The sequence below is a fragment of the Drosophila bipectinata genome, chromosome 2L (genome assembly GCF_030179905.1).
Source record: "Drosophila bipectinata strain 14024-0381.07 chromosome 2L, DbipHiC1v2, whole genome shotgun sequence".
NCBI classification, from domain to species: domain Eukaryota; kingdom Metazoa; phylum Arthropoda; class Insecta; order Diptera; family Drosophilidae; genus Drosophila; species Drosophila bipectinata.
The window spans coordinates 9946996-9965363 of record NC_091736.1 but is presented as its reverse complement, the minus strand read 5'-3'; the positions used below and the strand labels follow the sequence as shown (position 1 = coordinate 9965363).

The following is an 18368-nucleotide window of genomic DNA, read 5'->3' as shown; positions in this document are numbered from 1 at the left end:
TCTTTAACAGAATATTAACAGAGCCATAACAGAAACCTCTATCGATGTTTTTTCACATCTCTATGTACATAACATAGGACACATGTAGCAGCAGCCATCGCAGACATCGAAGAAAGAAATCAGCGAAAAGCAAAATAAATACACATTTAGCTATTTAGCAAGTGTCGGGGCTCGGCTCGGTGTTTATGGAACATTTCGATCATTCAGGGAGCGTGCGCGGCAACCATCTATGACGACAGTGAGTTTTTCCCCAGCACCCGACTGTGCATATGTAGTTGTGTGTGAGTGCGTGCGTGAGTTTGTGGGAACTTCTGATGGCTGAAATTGTTTAATTAGCAACGAAATACGAACAAAAAACCACTGGTCCACCTAGGAGACTGCCCCCCGGTTGAAAAAGTGTGCAAAAGGAGTGGAAAAGTGTGAAATTAGAGGCACTGTGGCGGCCACCAGGGCAAACAACCCCCCGCACTCAATATCGAGAAAATGTTTGTATGTCTGTCGCTGCTGCTGGCAGCGCAGTCGACAGGCGAAAATCTGTAATAAAAAGTGAAAAGCCATCCAATAATAACCAAATTCGGAGGCGCTAGGTTAGGACAAGCAACTTGTGAGTGGAGAACGGTGAAAAACTAGAAAAAAAAAATCACAGCGTGGACGGAATCTTGCGCACCAAGTCCATACGCCAGCAGCGCTGCAAAGTGCGTTGCGTCGCTGCCCAGGTCGCCATCATAGCAAAAAAAAAAAAAAAAGAAAAAAAAAAATATATATTGAGATCCCACGTCTGGAAAATGGGTATAATGCCCGCCGATATGACACGAAACATTGTGGTATATCTAAGTGCCACCGAAAGTTTGAATGTGCGGGAGTTGATTCTTTGAAAAGTACAGTGCTGCATTGCTTTCCCTTCCCGAGGTTGAGTCCGTGTCCGTACCCGTTCCCGTGCCCGTACCCGTGCCAGTTCCCGTTCCCGTTCCGTACTCCCCCCCCACACACTCCACCACCTGGCAGTTGGTTAATATGCAATATGGCAGTGGAAATGCGTAAAAATCAGAGCGTCAACGGGGCCTGTTTCTGTTTTTGTTGTGGCACTGCCAACACGTTGCCCCCCAGAGGCAGTCATTAAAAAAAAAAAAAACATTAAAATTTACAATAAAAATAAAAAAAATAGTTAAAAGTAGTGCTAACTAATTTCGCTAAACCCCCAACCGTATGTATGTATTGTACATATATGTACTCGACGTGTGTACGCGTGTGTTTGTTTTCGAGTACCTGTGTGTATCCGTGTATAAGCTGCATGCCTCTCGCTGTGTGTGTGTGTGTGTGTGTGTGTGTGTTCGGCTGAAAATGAAAATTATGTAAAGAAGCTTTTGGCTTAGGCTCGCTTTTCCCCCCTATCCCCCGATACCCCAATCCTTGCAACGCGATCAATAAAGCGGTAGCGATAGAAGAATCCTTTTCCGGCTGAGGTTCGAACGAGGTAGAGTTGGTCGGGTCGGTCACCGAGTATCAGTTTCGGGGGAGCTCCACAAATTGGGGTAAACATTTTCCCGACAAGAGCAGTAAGCGCAGCATGCGGCTCTGCCGATGATGTACTTTGCTCACTTGTGATACAGAAAAACGGTACTCGACCGACGGCCGACGTCTCTCTTCTGTAAGAGAGTGAGAGAGCAGGCTCTTCCTGATCAAGCGTACGAGAGTTTCCATAAGCATATACGGTCGGTACGCACTCCCCACCCACTTTTACTCCCTTGCCGCACGGGCTCTAGGGTGGTGGTGGTGGTGATGGTGGTGCGCCCCACATTTGTTTTGCGAGTGTGTATGTGTCTAACGCTGCTTACAACCACCACTAAAGCTCTGCCATCAGCAGCAGCCATTTATCTGTAGGGTGTGGGGGAGGGGGGGAAATGTAACAAATATCAAAAACCGAAACCTTAACCTGAACGGTTTTTTCAAAATGGCTTCGTTTCCGTTTCAGCCATTCATCGACTGGTACTATCCTCTCCCCCCCCCATTCTGTCTGAGGCTTGAGTGAAGTTTGCTAGTGTGTGTGTGAGTGAGTGTGAGTGGGAGAATAAAACAACAAGTCCTTGCAAGTCTTGCAATGTTTTGCAATAATACAGTTACAGTACCAGGCCCCCACACACAGTCGTGTGTGGACTTGCACATCCGCTTCGGGGGCATTTGATTAATAAGTTTATTGGTCGCCATGTTATACACACCACTTTTGTATGCAACAAATCCATCACTAACCTCTTGGTTGGCAAAAATATATATAAAATTATTGGAGCCTGAATAGGAGTCTTGGACTTGCCAGGCTTGGTTTCCGAAATAAAAGTATTTTCAATCGAAAAAAATTCTAACCTACAAACACATACGCAGTAATCCGCCAACCCTTACAACCCTCTTATCCAATAAAGTATTACTAGCCGGTGCTTTTTGTTAAAAATACTATAATTAATTTGTGTCTAATTGCTTTGATTTCAATGTTAAATTCCCAAAAAACTTCCACAACTGTCCACAATTTCATCACAAGAGGCAACTCCACCAGCCTAGTGACAATTTCAAAATGGAATCACAGTTGCCACATCGGCAAGCAAACAGCTTCCATCCCTTCCATTGGAGATCGAAATCCCATCTACTAATCATTTACTGAAAGCTATCGAACTAAACCCAGATCCTTTATTCCTTCCAGAGGCGAGGGGAATAAGACGAAACTGAACGATTTTGTAAACCATGTCCGCCAAAACTGAGGCGGACAATACGGCGGCCGCCAGTTCGGGCGGTGGCGGCGGTGCCGCCAATAGTGGCACTTCAGCATCTGGCAGTGTATCTGCCAACGGAACAGCGACTCCGGCACGTCGCCTGCGCACTCGTAACTCAACCGGTAATGGAACGACGAGCGGCGGTGACTCCGCAAAGAAATCTGGTACCAGCGACGAGTCGCCAACTCCACAAACGCCTGCAGGAGCAGCAGGATCTCAAGCCAATCAAACGACAGCTACAACGCCGGCAGCCGTGGACCGACCCATGCCCAGCGTGCCGATGAATCACGCCAGCAGCAGCGTCTCGGCCAGCAAAAAGTATCACAACAGCTGCCCCCATCCAACGCCCACACCCACTGGGATCAAGAAGACAGTCCACACCCAGCCGCACAGCAGCAACAAGTTCGATCAGAACAAGAACGAGGAGTTCCACTTTGACACGCCGCCGGAGTGCCCCGTGTTCCGGCCGACTGCCGAGGAGTTCAAGAACCCGCTGGCCTACATCAGCAAGATTCGGTCCGTGGCCGAGAAATGCGGCATTGCCAAGATCCTGCCGCCGACCACCTGGTCGCCTCCGTTCGCTGTCGATGTGGACAAGCTTCGCTTTGTGCCGCGAGTTCAGCGGCTTAACGAGCTGGAGGCAAAGACGCGGGTCAAGCTCAACTTCCTGGACCAGATCGCCAAGTTCTGGGAGTTGCAGGGCTCCTCGCTGAAGATCCCGATGGTGGAACGCAAGGCCCTCGACCTGTACACGCTGCACCGCATCGTCCAAGAGGAAGGCGGCATGGAGCAAACCACCAAGGACCGCAAGTGGGCCAAGGTGGCCAACCGGATGCAGTATCCTTCCAGCAAGAGCGTAGGCGCCACTCTAAAAGCGCACTACGAACGCATTCTGCATCCCTTCGAGGTGTACACTTCCGGCAAGGTGTTGGGTCCCACGGGAGGAGCTGCCGGTGTGGGCGGAACTCCCGTCAAGCTGGAAGACGGCGGCGGCACCGACTACAAGGCCCACGAGATACCCACTCGTCAACAGATTGCACCGCCGAACGAGACCAGCACACGGCGTTCCAAGCGCTTCGGCAACTCCAGCGCCAGTTGCGGCCTCAGCGTCCCCAACGTTCCCAATTCGGGAACCAAACCGATGATCGTCAAGACGGAAACTAAGGAGGAGTTCAAGCGCGACCTGCTCAGCAGCTTCAACGCCGTGAACAACTCGGCCACTCCGGGCTCTGGCATGCCGACCAACACCCGAGGCGCCAGCCAGAAGAAGGGCTGTGAGCAGCCGCCGCTCATCGTCGATCCACTGATGAAGTACATATGCCACATCTGCAACCGCGGCGACGTTGAGGAGTCGATGCTGCTCTGCGACGGATGCGACGATAGCTACCACACCTTCTGCTTGCTGCCGCCACTGACTAGCATTCCCAAAGGTGAGTATTCTTCAGAAATGATTCCACGATATGGCGACGCTATCTATAACCTTCCTTCTCCCTATTCCTTCAGGAGAGTGGCTCTGTCCGCGTTGCGTAGTCGAGGAAGTTAGCAAGCCGCAGGAGGCATTCGGTTTCGAACAGGCAGAGCGGGAGTACACCCTCCAGCAGTTTGGCCAGATGGCGGATCAGTTCAAGCAGGAGTACTTCCGCAAGCCGGTGCACCTGGTGCCCACTGAGATGGTCGAACGGGAGTTCTGGCGCATAGTGTCCTCCATTGACGAGGACGTGACCGTCGAGTACGGCGCCGACCTTCACACAATGGATCACGGCTCTGGCTTCCCCACGAAGAGCTCGCTGTATCTGCTGCCGGGAGACCAGGAGTATGCCGAGTCCAGCTGGAACCTAAACAACCTACCGCTGCTGGAGGACTCGATCTTGGGCCACATCAACGCCGACATCAGTGGCATGAACGCGCCCTGGATGTATGTGGGCATGTGCTTCGCTGCCTTCTGCTGGCACAACGAGGATCACTGGAGCTACTCGATCAACTACCTGCATTGGGGTGAACCGAAGACCTGGTACGGCGTGCCGGGCTCCTGTGCCGAGCAGTTCGAGGAGACAATGAAGCAAGCTGCGCCCGAGCTGTTCTCCTCGCAGCCCGATCTTCTGCACCAGCTGGTGACCATTATGAACCCCAACATCCTGATGAACAACCGCGTGCCGGTGTTCCGCACCGACCAGCACGCCGGCGAGTTCGTGATCACCTTCCCGCGGGCCTACCACGCCGGCTTCAACCAGGGCTACAACTTCGCCGAGGCAGTCAACTTCGCGCCCGCCGACTGGCTGAAGATGGGGCGGGAGTGCGTCAACCACTATTCGATGCTACGGCGCTTCTGCGTCTTCTCGCACGACGAACTCGTCTGCAAGATGGCCCTGGAGCCGGCCAAGCTAACCTTTGGCATCGCCACCGCCTGCTACATCGACATGGCCGAGATGGTGGACACTGAGAAGAAGCTGCGCAAGTCCCTGCTCGAGTGGGGAGTGACGCGGGCCGAGAGGCGGGCCTTCGAGCTGGTCAGCGACGATGAGCGCCACTGCCAGGAGTGCAACACCACGTGCTTCCTCTCGGCGGTGGCCTGCGAGTGCAACGACAAGCTGATCGTCTGCCTGCGCCACTACACCGTTCTATGCGGCTGTGCGCCCGAGAAGCACACCCTGATCTACCGCTACACGCTGGACGAGATGCCGCTAATGCTCCAGAAGCTGAAGATTAAGGCGCACAGTTTTGAGCGCTGGCTCTCCCGCTGTCGTGACATCGTGGACGCGCACACACCCACCTCCGTCACCCTGCAGGAGTTGCAGGAGCTGTGCAAGGAGGCCGAGAGCAAGAAGTTCCCCTCCTCGCTCCTGATCGACCGCCTCAATGCAGCAGCCATTGAGGCAGAGAAGTGTGTCACAGTCATCCAGCAGTTGGGAATCAATAAGGTACGTGGTCCATCTCAGCTTCTAGTCATTGCATTTCATCCCTTCTCTTGCTCCCCAGGTCCGCACTCGATCCGATCACAACCAGGAGGCGGCCCAGTACAAGCTCACCATGGAGGAGTTGGAGCTGTTTGTCCAGGAAATCGATAATCTCTGTTGCATCATCGACGAAGGCGCCTCGGTGCGGGAACTGCTCGTGCTGGGCAAGCAGTTCGTTGAGCGGGCTGAGAAGCAGCTGCAGCTCACTCTGGAGTCCCTCGAGGAGAGTGAGCTGGAGACGCTGATTAGCGAGGGCAGTTCCTTGCGGATCGAGCTGCAGCAGCTCGATCTCTTGCAGAAGCGTCTGAAGCAGTGCAAGTGGTTCAAGCGCTCGCAGGGACTGCGGGAGACCAGCTCCAAGCTGACCTATCAGGATGTCAAGAACTTGCTTCACATGGCCGCCGCCGATCTGGATCCCACGGATCCGTACGTGGACAGGGAGATGCGCAAGTTGCAGCAAATAGGGGCTGAGATTGAGGCTTGGGAGGCACAGGCGGCCAAGTTCTTCCGCCGGCTGACCCAGCAGCACGAGCTGGCCGAGATCGAGCAGTTCCTGAAGTCGGCGAGCGAAATCAACGGTCAGGTGCCATCGCATGGTCTGCTCAAGGATGCGCTGCGAAAGGCGCGCGAGTGGCTACGGGCCGTTGAGCAGCTGCAGCAGAATAACCACGTCACCTATTGCCACACCCTCGAGTCGATGATCGACCGAGGACTGAACATACCCATCCAGCTGGAGGAGCTCACCCGAATGCAGGGCCACCTGAAGAGCGCCCACCAGTGGAAGGAGAACACGGCCTGTGCCTTCCTCAAGAAGGGCACTTTCTACACACTGCTGGAGGTGCTAATGCCACGAGCAGATCCCATCAACATTGACTCAGATCTCAAACCGCGTTTCCAGGTAATGCCCACACACGACATCCTCTCGCTTTCGTCCACTAACGCTAATCCTTTGCAGGACGACTTTCTGAAAGAGAAAAATCCGGCGGAGATCGTGGCCAGCTTCAAGCACGCCGAGGAGCGGGAGCTGTTGGAGATGCGCGACTTGCGGCGCCAGAACATGGCCAAGAATCCCATGCGCGACATATTCTGTTTGTGCAAGTGCGACTTCCGTGGTCTGATGTACAACTGCCAGCTGTGCCGCGACTGGTTCCACGAGGATTGCGTTCCTCTGCCGTCGGTGACGAATTCGAACGGCGGAGTGGCCAACGGTGGGGCAGCTACTGGGGCAAATCGTCCGAAGTGGCTGTGTCCCAGCTGCGTGCGTTCGAAGCGGCCCCGCCTGGAGACCATCCTACCGCTGCTGGTGCAACTGCAGCAGCTGCCGATCCGACTGCCCGAGGACGAGGCCCTCCGCTGTCTGGCGGAGCGGGCTATGAACTGGCAGGACAGAGCTAGGAAGGCCCTAAGCAGCCCCGATGTGAGTGCGGCTCAGGAGGCGATCATGGCCCAGCAGCAGCAGAAGCGTCGCTCGGAGATCGGCGGAGCTGGGGTGGGCAACATTAGCAGTCCGCGAAAGGCGCGACGCCACGCCTGCCTGACGAAGGAGACTGGCGGGTCCACAGAGTCGGACGTTGACGACGACGATGATGAGGACGAGTGCCGGCTGCGCATCGTCGAGGACGGCTTCAGCAACGACGAGGAAGAGCCACGCTCTGCCTCGGCCTCGGCCGCCACCGTCCCTAACAGTGAGTCCAACTCCGATCTCCTAAAGCTGCTGTCCGACAGCGAAATCGAGAACCTGCTCGATTTGATGATGGAGGGCGACCTGCTCGAGGTCTCGCTCGACGAGACGCTGGAGCTGTGGCGCATTCTGGCCACGATGCCGCCCACTCTCCAGGAGGTCGAGGCCATGGAGCGGGTGGCCCAGCACTTGCAGCGCCAGCAACAACAGCAGCCATCTCAGTCGTTGGTCAACTCGGGCGCCGAGGACTCCAACGACAGCCTGCTGGTCCAGAACAGCCCCAACAGCAACAGCAACAGTGGCAGCGCGGCTCCGGCCTCCGCGACCGGCGGCGGTCGCAACAAGAAACGGCGCTCCAACGACACCAGCGGCAATTCCGCTGTGCCGCGCAAGAAACAGAGCACGCCCAAGCAGACCCCCGGCAAGAAGGGACCCTCGGCGACGGGTCCTGGACGCAAGAGCGATTCGAAGGCGGTGCCAGCTGCCCCTGTGGCCGATGCCGATGTGGAGAACAAGCAGTCGAATGGCGGCAACACCAACTCAAATACCGGGAGCACCACACCGACACCCGGATCCGGCCAGAAGAAACGCAAGCGCACATCCAATACCGCCAACAACAACAACAACAACAACAATAGCACCAACAACAGCAATAGCAGTAACGCCACCAACAACGGAGGCAGTGGACAGGCAGCGGCCGCCAGTGGCCAGAACAGCTCCACCAGTGGCCAGAAGAAGCACGCGCAACGATCCCAGCAGGCGGCGCAGGAGGACGACGAGGAGGAGTGCCGGGCGGAGAACTGCCACAAGCCCACCGGACGGGAGGTGGACTGGGTGCAATGTGACGGGGGCTGCAACGAATGGTTCCACATGTACTGCGTGGGCCTGAATCGAAGTCAGATCAAGCCCGACGACGACTACATCTGCATTCGGTGCACCAAGACGGTGGCTATCGGAGTGTCCAGCCACCCCAGTGTGGGGGCGAATACGACGACGCCGGGCAAGCAGAGGACAGTGCAGTCGGCGCGATAGAGGAGGCGGAAGGAGCAGGGCGATTGCTAGATTTTAGATTTTTTGGAGTAACAGCCGATTTGTGTTTGACGAACTAAACACACAGATTAGAGGAGCGACTAGCGGGGGGGGGGCTAGCGGCCGTTACTAAGTTTAGTAAAAGTCACTTGAAAGTTTTGTAGTACATACTTACCAATTATCACTACATTTACTCATCCGCAAAAACAAATACTTGAAAAAAAAAAAGCAAAAACAAAACAAAACAAGAAAATGGAAAGCAAAAGAGAAACGAAAAACGGAAACGGAAGAAGAAACAGAAACGGAAGAATCAAACATAAGGGTATCGTTTAAGTAAAAAAAGATGAAAAAAAAACAACCAACACAATTAATTACTATTTTGTTGATTTATTCAGCCCAATTTTTATGTTCGTTAAACGTTCTTTTTATTATTATTATATTTTATTTTTACCTCTACCATTTACCTTTAATCATTACCATTACCTGCTACTTTTAGTTTTTGTTAATTTAATCACTTTTGTGTTCGCTTTAAGATTTTTACAACGCACACGCAAGTGTTTTTTAAGCCCGAATCCCAATCCAATCCAGACCTCAACCGTTGGCTCTACACTCTACTTTTGTACATTTTTTGTTTTACCGATAACAAGAAATATATATCTAGTATATTATATATTACCAATCTTCCACTAATTATTTTGCGTGGCGCCTTGTAAAAACACCTCTTCTTTTTCTTTGTATGTTTTTGTTTATAAAAAAAAAACGATTGATTTCAAAGTGTTAGGCTAAGGACTAAGAATCCCCCAATCCCCAAATCTCCAAAACCCCCAATCTAACAGAACTTGTTAATAACGGTCATACATCTAAAATTCAGTATATATCTAAGTTTATATTTAAAATACAATGAAAAATGTATAATTTTTAATTCTTAATTAGTAAGTTGACTAGAGAACAAGCAACTTTGGAATAAACGTAAATTTATAATAAAAAATAAAAAAAACGCCCAAAAAAAGAAAAGAAAAAAATTGCAAAAAACATCTTGATAATATTGACGTACAACACTTAGAATTATGCATTAAAAAATAAATACAAAAATAAAAAAGAAAAACGAAAAAAAATGGTAAATGTAAAATCATTCTAAATGTGTATAAAAAATCAAAGATAAACAACAAGATTTTGGGGTCCCAAGATAACAGATAATTGAAATGAAAACAAAGCCCTAGACAGTTTAAGGAATAAAACTTTTAATTTATTAAGCTGGTAATGTACGATTTAATTCAAGAATCCAAGAATCCCTTCCCTGCAGGAGGGCACACCACACACACAAACACACTTTCCCACAACAAATATGTAATTCTATAATATAAATAAATTATATATATAAATAGTAATTTAAAAAAACATATATTGTTTGCTTTATGGATGGTATTTTTCAGTTATCTTGGAAGGAGGAGCAGGTGTGGGGTTATGGGAAAACGTCAGAGAGGGATTACCGACTTATCAGTTAAGGGGTTATATACAGTTGTGATAGATGAAAAAATCGATTTTTTTTTTATTGCATATTCTTCAAGTATATACTGTTGAAAATACTCTCACAAAAATTCATAACGATCGGAGCATTAGAACCGAAGTTATAGCTATTTATAGCGATTAAATGCGATTATCTCAGAATCTTGTTTTTTTCGAAATTACCTTTGCGGTGGACACGATTACTAAAAAACTATTAATCCGATCAACACCAAATGTTGACCCCTTATTTATTATGATAATAGCTAGTCCTTGAACAAAGGGTTTTCTATATTTTTAAAAACTCCTTTTTTAGAGCATAAAATCGAAAATCGTAAACCTTGAAAAAGTTCATTTTTTGTTAAAACCGTCGCCATTTTTTTATAAATCAAAAATCCAAAATCAAAATTTTTAAAAATCCCTCGTTTACGGACTAGGCAATACAATATACTAACTAAATTTTTTTGAATTTTGGATTTCGGATGAACCGTTCTTGGGATATGTTCTCGGAATTCATGGACTTTCTTGGAATTCGTCTATAACATTTTTATTATTTAATATTTTTTTTTGAAAAAATTTAAATAAGTACCCAGAACTATGTACTTAACAACGTCGGCAAAACATTTTTAATAAATATAATTCTATGGTGTCGAAAAAAAATCGATAAAATTTAATTTTTTTGCGCGGTACAACTGTATATAACCCCTTAAAGCTATTCCAAGTATTGCCTTTCGAAGCTATTATCTTTGGGTATTTCTATGATTTCAAGGATTATGTCCACTGATTCATAGTGCTAGTGGTTGGTTAGTTACCAAAAAAAAAAAACAATAATTTTCCACAAAACCACCGATAAAAGTAGATATAACAAAATTTATTTTGGGCTAGGCTCCCGTGCTACAATTATGATTGATTAGTTTGAACTGGCAAGTATTTTTGGAGGTAAAAAAAAAGATAGTAATACTAGGGAAATAGTTAAAAACCCTATGAGCCCTATCGTGTAACCCCCCACGAGAGAGCCCATTAGCCATTTATCGAAATTATCTTTATCAGCGAATAGGAAACATTACTTTCTATATTCCTGGCCTGACTGGGTGCACACATGACATGTGCCATGCCATCAAAGCTATTAATTCACGTGCTCCATTCAAGTTATTTAGAGGTAGAGTCATTACATTAGGGCACATAGCCATGTTTATTTTGCTCAAATATAGGTTGTTTTTTTCTCTCTGTACGTAGTACATGCCGACCGGCCGGACAACAGCGTTTGCTTTGACTTTATTCTTAGGTAACAGTTTCAAGAGTCTATAAAAAATAGTATGGTTGGCTTGCCGTCTGGTCGTCTGGCGAGTACCCTTCCAGAGTAGTGACGTCACATTACGTTACGTTATATAATATAAAGCAATATAAATATTCATCGAAAATACTAAGACAACAGTACATGTATTACACACTAGTTTTAACAGGCTTTTCAACTTATGAGGTAACAATTAGTTAAAGCGTTCGAATGTGTCCCTTAGTTAGGCCATCAAGTTCAAGTAAGCCCACCAGTCTGGTGAATCAGTATACCAGATATATACGAGTGCCGGAGAGTGACCCGTAATCTAATCTAAAGCCTTTCCAGACTTTCAGATTAACGGGCGAGTCGCCCTCCTCCTCCTCTCTCTAATAAATTGTCTCGCATGTGTATAAAAAGCCGTTAATAGGTCTAACGCTGAGATTACATTCGTGCCGGGAAACCTTGCCTGCAGTAGCATCTACCGCTTAAGAGGCCAAGCCGCGCTGACGGCGCTTCACCCTCGCATATGGTCCCACCGCCGGATCCATAATGAAGTCGTACAGGACGCGCGTCCAACTGGTGTGCTGGGGCATGGTGTCATAGAACTCCTTGGCGATGCGCTTCACCTCGGGCAGCCGGGAGCCGGGCACGGCTGGGAAGTCGTGGTGCTCGTTGTGGTAGCCGACATTGAAGGTGATCCAGTTGAGCGGGCCGTAGTAGGAGTATGTCTCGAATCCCTTGGCGAACATGTAGTGCTCCGAAATGAAATGACCGGCCACCGGGTGCAGGCCCATGGCCAGGATGCTGCCAATCAGCAGATAGGCCAATGGCTTCCATCCCAAGAAGTAGACGATCAGGGCGTTGAACGTTAGCTGGACCACGGTATTGATGATTTCCAGGCGGGTGGGAGGCTTGGGGTTGATCACCAGTGGACGGAATATGTAGAAGAATGGCTGCAAGCACACCCACAGAAACTTTCCGAAGGTGGTGTCGAACAGTCGGGCCTCAAGCAGCGTGGGTATGTCCGTATCGATGGCCTCGTCGCCTTGGTAACTGCATAAAACAAATAAATTCAAATGTCAAAATAGGTCGAGTGGGGGGTAGATTCCAAGATATCATTATTTTCAGAATGGCAGTAAGGCTAGAAAAGTCATAGTTCCAGGATGTCTCACGTCGAAGCTGTTTATTTCGGAGCGGTATTTACCGGCAATCAACAATCCACTCGAAGGTGCACCTGAGCGATTAGATAAACCTTATCACCCGTTTTTTTTTTTAATGGTGAATGAGGGTGACTGTAAACACCGGCATACCCAGGCGAGGAAGCCAAGAGTTCCGTAATTCAATTGGGGACTTTTTGCCAAGAGCCTTGAGGCCGGCCAATTAATAATATATGGAGGAGTGACTCAACCGGCAACTCAATTCAAAATCAAATCAAGTTGCAATATGGAAAGTGTCTGGGAAATCGAGGAGCTACGTGACCAATTGGCTAAAGCCACTATCCAGATAGTTGTAGGATTATAAACTTTGTTAGAAGTAATCTTATCGGTGCAATTCGCACGCACTCGATGTCCAGAAACGCGGTGCCCAAGGGAAAATTGACTCATGGGCTTATCGAGGAGTGGGGCTCCGACTGGGGGGCAGTGTTGCACAACGCCGGCTTCCCGGTTAAATAAACTAATAGAAGAAAAGGGCAGGGCAGGGATGGGAGGCGCGCGGGCTGGTGTGTATATTTCGCAGTTTACTGCGGTGACTACGCCCCAGCAACAAATAAACCAACCGCCCACGTTTGTGTGTATGGGTGCGCCTCGGTGAAGTACGTCATAAACTACATCTATGTATGTCAAATGGCACGTACCGGTGGTGCTCGAGATGGTACTTCTTGAAGGATATACTCATGGGCAGGCCGATCGGTAGGTTGCAGATGAATCCCAGGATACGGTTGTGCATCGGTCGGCTGTGTCCGAAGGCCAGGTTGTGGGATATCTCGTGCACGGCCAGCATAAGCGAGTGGTTGATTATTCCCCCGAAGCAGTAGGCGGCCACCAGTAACCACGACCAGGAGAGGTCTTTAACGACGAACAGGGCCAGGATCTGGGTGAGAACCATGGCACCGGCCACCCACTTGAAGTTGGGGTCGTGTCCGAACAGTTTCTTGATCTGCGGGTACTTTTCAAGGATGATCTTTCGCCGCGACGCGTGCGGCTCTTCCGTGTAGACCCATTCAAAGTCATTTCGCGATACTTTCTGGCCCATCTCGGATTCTGGATGCGGCTATGATTAATGCGGGATTGGTTAAGTTGCGGAGAATTTCTACGGGCCGGTGTCAGTTTGTTGACATTATCGACCGGAGTGCCGTTGTGGAAAAATCAAAAAAGGCGAAGCAACCGAAAGAATAGCTGAAAGTGTTACCAGGTGGCGGATGGGTTTCATATTATATCGATAGATATTAACGATATTTATCGATGAATTAATAATGAATTTAATATTGAGCTTTTAGGTTCCCAATAGCTTGTAAAATATACATGAATATATAATAAATCCATGCTAAAAGTTTTTAGTTCTCCTTATCTTATTAATATTTCCAGTAATTGTTGAAAAAAAACATCCATTGGTTTAGTATATTTCGTATTGCAGGGGTTTGGTATTAAAAATATACCATCGGATAAATGTAAAATATATATAAAATTTAAATTTAAAATAAATATAGGAGCTTAAAAAACATTTAAGGTCATTATACGCAACTAGAGGTTCTTTATTGTTCCACCTCACTGAATCCCATGACGCTTCCAGTTTCTATAGTTACCCATGAAGTCAGTAACCATGATATAATGATTCAATTCTATAAATGCCATATAGTTATGTAAACGAACCCCTGAACCTATCCAAAGTCTAGCTTACATCGTAAATTCTAGGCTTTCTATATGAGCTTTACTAACCTGTTGCAGATCAACATTTTATGATTATTTTTAAAAGTCCCTCGTTAGGTTTCTGATCCTTCCCACCTCTAGATCAACTTTTTTTTTTTTATTTTTTAGTTGATTTTCATTTAAAAATGTTTAAACACTATGTGATTTGTGTTGTTTTTAATATATTTTATCAATAGTTCTAGAAAAAGCTAAAACAAAGGTGTGGCAAAAAGATGGTGATGGTGTGGCTTTTGCTTTAAGTTGTCAACCCGTTTTAGCAAGTGCCTGCCTTCCTTGGGGGCACTTGGGCTTCAGTAGTATTATTACTTTCTTTAGATAGATGCAAATGGTTTTTGTATATATTTGTATATATTTTGTTGTTGCTGGTTGACGACGCAGTTTTAAAATTGATGTTACACAAGGAGGAACTAAATGAATACAGGGTGGCGGCGGTGTCGGCGGCTGCTGCTGCTGCTTGGCGAGATGTTGGATGACCCGGCGACTGGATGTTGTTGCTGCCATTGGCTGCCGATGCTGATGCTGATGTTGGTGCTGGAGCTGCAGCTGGAGCGCCGCTGTCAAAGATGTTGGTGTTGTTGTTGGTTGTTGTTGCCCGTTTCTAGTCCGTGTCGTTGGTCGCTTCTGCCTTTTTGAATTGATGGTTGAATAAATATTTAACTTTAGACTTTAATGCTTGCTGATCTTTGAATAAGTAGTTTATATTTGCGCTCGTTTATCGAATTCGCAGTTCTTGGTAGCTGTTTTTTTGCTCACTCACTTTTTATTTTTGTTTTTTTTTAATTAGAATTCGTAGTTGTTGTTTTGCGGCTCAACAGAAAAATTTTAAATCAAATCGGCAATATTAGCAGGCATTTCCTCAATAGTTGTGTGGTAGAATTGTTCAATATCCTTAAGGATTCGTCGATCATCGTCGGTAATGAAGTTGATCGCAACACCCTTGCGACCGAATCGGCCACCGCGACCGATTCTAAAAAGATTAAGATTAAGGCCAAGTTCATAACCCGCTTCTAAAGCACTCACCTATGAATATAGTTCTCGCGGTTGGAGGGCAGGTCATAGTTGATGACCAACGACACCTGCTGCACATCAATACCACGCGCCAATAAATCAGTGGTAATCAGGACACGAGAAGAGCCTGAACGGAATTGTTTCATGATGACCTCGCGATCGCGCTGCTCCATGTCACCGTGCATGGCCGAGACGGTGAAGTTGTGGTTCGACATCTCTTGGGTCAGCTGGTCGACCTATAATTTCGATACAAAGTGGTCGGGTTAGGGATCGGGTTAGGGTAGACAGCTACCTAAGCTTACCTTGCGACGAGTGTTGCAGAAGATAACCGACTGGGTGATGGAGAGGGTGTCGTACAAATCGCATAGAGTTCCAAGCTTCCAGTTCTCCTGCTTGACGTTCACGTAGAACTGCTTGATACCCTCGAGTGTCAGCTCCTCCTTCTTGACCAGGATGCTAACGGGCTCACGCATGAAGCAACGGCTCACCTCCAGCACATCTGGGGGCATGGTAGCGGACAGAAGGATGACCTGCACATCGGGGGGCAGCATCTTGAACACGTCCTGGATCTGGTCTTTGAAACCGCGCGACAACATCTCGTCCGCCTCGTCGAGAACGAACAGCTTGATGTACTGCGTGCGCAGCACCTTGCGGTTGATCATGTCGTACACACGGCCAGGTGTGCCCACTACCACATGGCAGCCGGACTCCAGAATGCGTGCATCCTCGCGCACGTTAGTGCCGCCAATGCAGGCGTGCGAGTGAACCTTCATGTACTCGCCCAGCGCCATAACGACGCGCTGGATCTGCGTGGCCAGCTCGCGAGTTGGGGCCAGGATCAGGGCCTGGCACTCGCGGATGGACGTGTCGATCTGCTGAAGGATGGCGATCGAGAAGGTGGCAGTCTTGCCAGTTCCTGTGAAAGTGGATATTGGTAAAGGTCAGTGGATTCTTTAAAAGAAATGCTGCAAGAGGGCTTGGTTTGCAAAGGGTGGGGCCAGAGGGCTTGTTTTCCATAATTTTAAGACCATTTCAAGGGATGGGCAAGAGGGCTTGTTTGGAAGGAAGGACAGGGCCACATATCAGGTTTACAGAACATGCTAGTGACTTCGAGGTCCATAAAATGGCAGGTGCTGGGAATAGGCAGATTAGTTACAGCCTTGGTTCCTAGGTAGAAAATGTGCCAGACATCTTTCCAGGAACTTTCTTCTCTGAAAACCGCTGCAAACGCGGCAAAGAATGCAGCTGGCAAGCGAAAAATAGGCGCGCAAGCGCAGAGACGCCAAACGACGAGAGAAAGAGAGCGATGAAGAGAGTGGGAAAGCAGCTGAGAGAGCGGAGAGACACCTTGGAACAGGCACTTGAGTCACCGATGCTGACTATTCAGAATTTTTGGAGGCTCCACTGAACAATTGTTGCGAAACAAAAGTGGGGGAACTGGTGGGGGGACTAATACTAATGGTTACTCACCCGACTGCGCCTGGGCAATGACATCGCGACCCTTGACGCAAGGAATGATGGCGCGCTGCTGGATGGCAGACGGCTTCTCGAAACCATAACCGTAGATGCCGCGCAGCAGCTCCTCACGCAAGTTCATGTCATCGAAATTGTCGTACACCTCATGCCAGGTGGACTCGATGACTCCCTCGGGGTCCATGCCGGCGGGACCATCCTGAGCTATTTCACTTCGATCATCCCTGCAAAACGACCAAGAAAACCAAGAAAACGTATTAATATTTAAGCGGAAAATGGAGCTCGACTTGAGAAGAGGCGAATTTTCGCCGCTGGGGCTGCCCTCAATGCACGATTTGTTGGTTATGGCGAATCGCGCTTGGCAACCGTCGCAGACGGCAGGCTTTAGGTTTGGCACTCACATTATCAACAATAAAAAATCGACTTGACAAATTTATATCCTGAATTTCGACGGCTTGAGCACCGTTCACTTAAACAATTTCTCTATTGTTGTGTCTGACAGGAGGTCAAGAATGAGTAACAGGGAATTTGAGTATTTCCCCCCGTGTTTCTCAGTCGACTGTGCTAACGTTAACGTGTTTTCGTCGTTCCGTATTCCGTTTGCGTTCCGTTTTGCCGAACTGGTGCGACCGCTAGGCGGACTTTCGAACACCGAGCGCCCGCCCTGAACGAGTGCGAGCGAGACGACCGTATTGTCGGTGTGTCAATGTCAGTGGTTGCGCCCGCTGATAGAGCAGTCGAGCAATATTCGCGTAACTACGCCAGTGTTGTCTAACGTTTGTCGTTGAAAATAGTAGTAGCCGGTCAAAAAAAAAAATAGTAGTAGCTATTTTGGGTAGTAATTTTAGGAGTGTCGAAAATAGTGAAAGCCGGGTAAGGGTGAGAGAGTGTGGCGGCAGGGTGGGTGGTGGTGATGACTGCTTGAAAATAGCCGGAAACCGTAGCAGCTATTGATAGAACGGCAATGAACTGTCCTATGCGTGTTATTGTCCAGCAATGACTCAAAGGCCGTTTTAACGTATGGGTGTATGGGTGTGTGACAGCTGGCCCTCTTCTTATTGAAGATGAGTCAAGTGCAAATGGCGCTGACCATCAAAATAGGTTGGCGGTAAACTGGCACAAATTGCAAAAATACAAATTCCATCTTGACACAAAAGCAACACTTTCATGGAGCAGCCAACTACTCTCTCCATTCTTCTCCACTCTCCGCTGTCCATCTCGCTCGCTCTCCCACCCTCGGCGCTGTCATTCGGGGGCGACAGCCGTCGTGTAATTTTTCTTTGTGTTCCACACATTTCTGTTGGCCACAAAATTTTCAAGTCGAATTTTTACTGTTGTCTCACTGTGTAATGCGCCGAAACCGGCCGGAAACGACGGCCCGCGTTATTGCCTTTCTGCTTTTCACTTTTCGTACGCTTAATTTAATGAATATACTAACATTTTCTGAAAATTATTTGGCACTTTTTATACACGTGCTGCTACTGATTTGTTAAACCAAGCAAAAGGCTCCATCTTGCAAAAGTCGGAAGTGATGTGAGAAAACATCGCCGATTATCGATATTTGATCGCCACTATCGATAGCGTTTTCAGTCACTTTCCAACACTTATGGGGGTTTCTTACAAATGGAAATAAATTCATAAAACAACAATTAACGTAAAAATTTTAAATATTTATAGAATTTTTTTTTAATATTCTAAAACCAACCAAATATAAATTATATCTATTTAAAAATAAATCGGTAATCGTGCCACAAAACT

General features: G+C 48.1%; 3 protein-coding genes across 6 annotated transcripts; 1 reads left to right on the top strand and 2 right to left on the bottom strand.

Moving 5' to 3' along the window:
• The first annotated feature begins 56 nt into the window (after positions 1-56).
• Positions 57-9821, top strand: Kdm5 (Lysine demethylase 5). Of its 2 annotated transcripts, none has more exons than XM_017243548.3 (5): positions 57-238; positions 2690-4189; positions 4263-5677; positions 5736-6611; positions 6669-9821. In XM_017243548.3, exons 2-5 carry the CDS (start codon positions 2731-2733, stop codon positions 8424-8426), a joined length of 5508 nt encoding a protein of 1835 aa, XP_017099037.3. In that variant the 5' UTR covers positions 57-238; positions 2690-2730; the 3' UTR covers positions 8427-9821. The 2 variants fall into 2 exon arrangements, with proteins under 2 accessions (XP_017099037.3, XP_070133696.1); XM_070277595.1 differs by lacking the exon at positions 57-238 and adding an exon at positions 476-604.
• A 1265-nt stretch (positions 9822-11086) lies between these two features.
• ifc (delta4-sphingolipid-FADS-like protein ifc) lies at positions 11087-13604 on the bottom strand. Its single transcript, XM_017243817.3, has 2 exons — positions 13058-13604; positions 11087-12255 (listed from the first exon to the last, which is right to left on the bottom strand). The coding sequence occupies exons 1-2, from the start codon at positions 13453-13455 to the stop codon at positions 11688-11690; spliced, it is 966 nt and encodes a 321-aa protein (XP_017099306.1). The 5' UTR covers positions 13456-13604; the 3' UTR covers positions 11087-11687.
• A 669-nt stretch (positions 13605-14273) lies between these two features.
• eIF4A (eukaryotic translation initiation factor 4A) lies at positions 14274-18159 on the bottom strand. Of its 3 annotated transcripts, XR_011441981.1 has the most exons (6): positions 18049-18159; positions 16608-16834; positions 15440-16053; positions 15150-15373; positions 14887-15096; positions 14274-14754 (listed from the first exon to the last, which is right to left on the bottom strand). XR_011441981.1 is itself a non-coding variant. In XM_070277133.1 (5 exons), coding segments are annotated over exons 1-5 (1212 nt in total). In that variant the 5' UTR covers positions 18051-18159; the 3' UTR covers positions 14274-14951. The 3 variants fall into 3 exon arrangements, 2 of the variants coding, with proteins under 2 accessions (XP_070133234.1, XP_070133235.1); XM_070277133.1 differs by having other exon boundaries at positions 14274-15096; XM_070277134.1 differs by lacking the exon at positions 18049-18159 and adding an exon at positions 17012-17162 and having other exon boundaries at positions 14274-15096.
• Between the last annotated feature and the right edge of the window lie 209 nt (positions 18160-18368).